Here is a 4,688-nt window from a genome sequence, read left to right as displayed (position 1 = left end):
CATCATTTCGGATTCTAAAGGCACTTTGTTTATTTGTGACATTTGGTTGGGGTCTCATTGTATGGCCATTTTCTTTTTTCATATAGTAATACGAAAAATGTAAGTATTCCTATCAATAAAAGGCGCAATCTAACTACACAGAAACCCAAATCACATCTTAAGGTTAACATACGGGTTTCAATAATGAACAAGTGACTATGTTGAATTAGGCTGTTTTATATGTAATCCGGACTACTAAATTGGCATATTAGCTAGCCAATGGTTACGATCCACAGGAGAGGATGGGAGTGGATATTAACCCTTGTCTAGCAAAAGTGCTGAAATGATTACTGCTTAGATCAGTCCGTTGGTTTGCTTGTTTGCTAGTTTGAATGGTAATATTTTATAGTAAGCTATACGATATGGTTTTTGTGCATTGTTGGAGAAAGATGACCTTTTATAGCTGCTTACGTGTACGCCATCAGTACTATCATTTTGATAGTTTGTTTCATTGGCGACCATACTAAATTGTTCATCTCTTTTTTTTTATACTATACACTGTTTGTCCATTAAAGGAAAAAGATGACATTTGGGATGCAAGTATTTATTCTATATACACAAAAAAATCACCACACCAGAAAAAAACGGAAAGATCATGTTTATTCATCAACGTTGGGCGTCCAATACTATATATCTGTCATTTAATAATAACTTGCTGTAATAGAAAAAGAGAAAAAATTGTTGTTAAAATGCAAAATTATACACAAATATGAGCATCATGTACTAATACTGCATACAATTCTGATTTCATTTAAAGCGTAAATAAAACAAATAGATATTTTGAAAACATTTTAAGACAAATGCTTTTATAATTAAGTCATTTATCAGTATATTCTTTTATACGAAATATAATTAACAAATGCAACATCGGCTAGCCTGTTCCGTGTCTTAAATAAATGGTATTTAAATATCTTAAGAAGCAATACATATATAGGTCAAAGCTTATTTATTTTTCTATGAATACTTTTGGACTTCTTTATTTTCCCTTAATGTAATATATGTACAAGTTACTTCAAAACAATCTTGAATCATTTACAAAATTACTTACCACCTTTTCCACCTCCGATGCCACCAGCTCCGCCGCTGATTCCAGCATTCAAACTTCCACCAAGAGTTCCTGAAATAGAAGTGTAGTTCTTTTTACTCTCTCTTTAGTCTTTATATTGCTGAAATTGGTTTTCTTTATTGACAAGGAAATGTCTACGTTTTCTCGAGAGAAAACAAATCCTTCAAAATCACTTGAGTATTGCAATTATATTAGAAATTTTCCACTTGTTCTATATATATATATAACTTAATGCATTAAAATTGTTTACATAATGGTTGTGACAATATACTGCTTTTTTCTATCATGGAGCATCAGTTTGTAATATTTACCCATAATGCTAGATCCAGCACCTCCTCCACGACCACCACCTAGACCACCAGATAGGCCACCACTTAATCCTCCAGAGAGTCCTCCTGAAAGTCCACCAATACCTCCTGCTCCGCCTAGACCTCCTAAATCTCCAACACGTCCAGCAAATCCACCGCCAAATCTACCAGCAAATCCGGAGCCTGAACCGAAACCACCTCCGATTCCAGATCCACCAACAGAACCAGCAAATCCACCACCGAATCTTCCAGCAAATCCAGAGCCAGATCCGAAACCTCCACCGATTCCACCGAAACCTCCGCCTAGACCACCACCTCCAATTGCACCACCTAAACCACCTCCAATTGCACCACCTAACCCACCAGTCAAGCCACCGGAGAATCCAGCGCTTAAACTACTAGCTGCAACAGCTTGTTGAAGAGCTGATACATAGTACATCAATCTGAGGTAGGCACTGAAGCTGATGGTAATAGATCCACCGGCACCACCACCGCCAATAGCTCCACCTCCGACGCCACCGCCCAAGTTTCCACTTAGAGAACCGCTTAGAGATCCAGATATTCCACTGCCGCCAAAACCTCCGCCGATACCACCTCCGCCGATACCACCTCCGATTCCACCACCTCCGATTCCACCACCTATTCCTCCTCCGAGACCACCACCGAGACCACCTCCGAGTCCACCGCCTAACCTTCCAGCTAGAGATCCTTGTAGAGATCCGCTGAGGGAGCCACCTCCTGAAATGTCAAATTACATGTTTTTTATTCTTAATCTATTGAATGAATTAAATATCCAAACAAAAAATTATGACGACCAAAAATCTGCAAGACCTTCCATGAAACATTTTACGACTGAATTTTACGACAGCTGAAAAGGATCATGCAAGATTCGACGGCTGTGTTTAATACAATTTGAATTGAGTATTAACAATTAATCTTGAGCCGATCAGGAATTAGGTAAAAAATAAATTGAAGGACAACTGAAGGTTAAGCATTATAATTGGAGATTTTGAAGTGACTCTAATCTATTTACGACCCAAGAGACCGATCACTATGATGGAAATCCATTTTTGTAAAGTTTGATTTTAGTGACAAACATAACAAACTTTTACGAAATAACAATTAAAATGCAATAATTGAAAACAAAAGTGGTTGCATGCTGAGTCTTGTTTAAAAAAATGCGATAGAATAATAGCATTCTTGATATTTTTTGATATTTTGTTTCTTTTAAAATAATTATCTTTAATCATAGAATGATAATCTAATACTTCAATGGTGAATCCAAAGCCAACCATCTTTTCAGAAATTCATTGTTAAGAAATGACGCTCTAATTATTATTGAATAGTAGTCCCTATAATCAAGTTATAAAGCACGTGTTTTGCTTTTGTTCATAATTTAACAAATTCAGTAAAACCGATATTCGAATTGGGAAGTCGGAAACGGAAAGGACTTGTTTTCACACGAGAAATGAAAAACAAGTTTAAAATATTTGTCTGATGTAAAAGTATCATTAGACCTAGGTTCCGAAAACATCATTGTACACTACGCTATACTAGCCACTTAAAGTTAGATCAAATTCTTTTAAAAAAAGGGTACACTTTGTTAACTGATAAATTTCTAATTGGTATTCTCTAAAAATCTTAATCTGGAATAAGGGAGATAACTTGCTTACCTCCACCACCACCACCGCCGAATTTGCCACCGGCATGAGTACAGGAACTGGCAACTAGCAGAACGACACAAGTTATCAAAGTATTCATTTTGCCTGAAAAAAATAAGAAAAAATTATACAATGATATAAGCTGTTAGGATGGAGGAAAGTACACATAATTGCTATTTTTACGCATTGCTAGGGATACTTATTGAAATTTCTCTTGCAGTATTATCAAAATATTGAAAATCGAAATCAGTTCCGTTCAAATAAAAAAAATAATACGCTGAGTATTTTTAACGCTTAGCCTAATTTATTAATTAATCCTGTGGAGCAGGATCTGCTTACGCTTCCGGAGCACCTGAGATCACCCCTAGTTTTTGGTGGGGTTTGTGTTGTTTATTCTTTAGTTTTTGATGTTGTGTCCTGTGTACTATTGTTTGTCTGTTTGTCCTTTTCATTTTTAACCATGGCGTTGTCAGTTTATTTTCGATTTATGATTTTGACTGTTCCTCTGTTATCTTTCGTCCCTCTTTTATAAAGATAGTTATCATATTGACTATATTTACATGCAAATGAGCATTTTACTTTATATATTATAGAAAAACACATTTGTATCAACATTATGAAATACACCTTTTTCCGTGGTTCAAGAAATAATTTAATTTGATTTGTCAAGGTAGAAACATTAATGCTTTTCAACTGCCAATGTAAAAATTTACCTTGATCACATGATAATAGTTTTGTTAAGAAAATTTCTATACAGTTGGACCTACATATAAACATTTAAATCCATTATCACTATACTTTGATTTAAATTGATATTGCATCTACCATTTTTACTATATATACGATTTTTTTCGTTAGGTTTGTTTATACTGTACTCGATGTGCAGGTGAGTTTTTGAAGGCTACATAAAGAATGTAAGACATTTTGAAAATCCTCGAACGTATTTTCAAACGTTATTGGATAACATAATCCTCAAGTACATCATGAATCAGAAAAAAATACGAATCTTAATGACATTAAAACTTATTTTTAAGGAAACTTTTTTCAGATACACTTTTTAACAAATAATTATTTTCAGTAGAATAAAACAAACTTTTACAGTGAACTTTTAACCATCTAACGTAAAAAAAAATAATCACCAAAAATGTATTTGGTCAATCTTTAGAAAAGAATTGTATTGCTTTTAGTTTAATAAATAAAATTATTATTTTACAGTGTATATAAAGTAAACTATCAATTGTAAAAAATCAACATCAAAATGAAAAAAATTGTTTAAAATATAATACTAGTAAATATTTGTATTACCTGAGTTTCTTAAGCTTTTACTGGGACTGTGACAGCGGAGTGTGAAAATAGTCGGGAGAAAATTCGTATTTATACGAGTGATCGTACGTGCTTTCCGCTGTTTATGCCGACCACAAACGATCACCCGAACACTGACTTCAACATGTAAATTGTTTGTTTTATTGTTCGTGTTTAACGTGATGTTAAAACAAAATGTTGTATATTTACCTATGTTTACAAGACAATTTTTATTGATAAAATATTAATCAGAATCTTTCTTTGATATCAAACATTAAAAAAGTTTACCCGCAAATTATAACATAGGGTCAA

At 33.8% G+C, this 4,688-nt stretch overlaps 1 protein-coding gene across 1 annotated transcript; it reads right to left on the bottom strand.

Annotated features, from left to right (window-relative positions):
• Positions 1-567: 567 nt before the first annotated feature.
• LOC139519573 (uncharacterized) lies at positions 568-4,436 on the bottom strand. Its single transcript, XM_071311740.1, has 5 exons — positions 4,380-4,436; positions 3,087-3,179; positions 1,417-2,151; positions 1,088-1,156; positions 568-694 (listed from the first exon to the last, which is right to left on the bottom strand). Exons 2-5 carry the CDS (start codon positions 3,172-3,174, stop codon positions 681-683), a joined length of 906 nt encoding a protein of 301 aa, XP_071167841.1. The 5' UTR covers positions 3,175-3,179; positions 4,380-4,436; the 3' UTR covers positions 568-680.
• Between the last annotated feature and the right edge of the window lie 252 nt (positions 4,437-4,688).

The sequence above is a fragment of the Mytilus edulis genome, chromosome 4 (genome assembly GCF_963676685.1).
Source record: "Mytilus edulis chromosome 4, xbMytEdul2.2, whole genome shotgun sequence".
NCBI lineage: Eukaryota > Metazoa > Mollusca > Bivalvia > Mytilida > Mytilidae > Mytilus > Mytilus edulis.
Note: the sequence above shows the minus strand (reverse complement) of the source record. Positions and strands in the feature narration are given on the sequence as shown.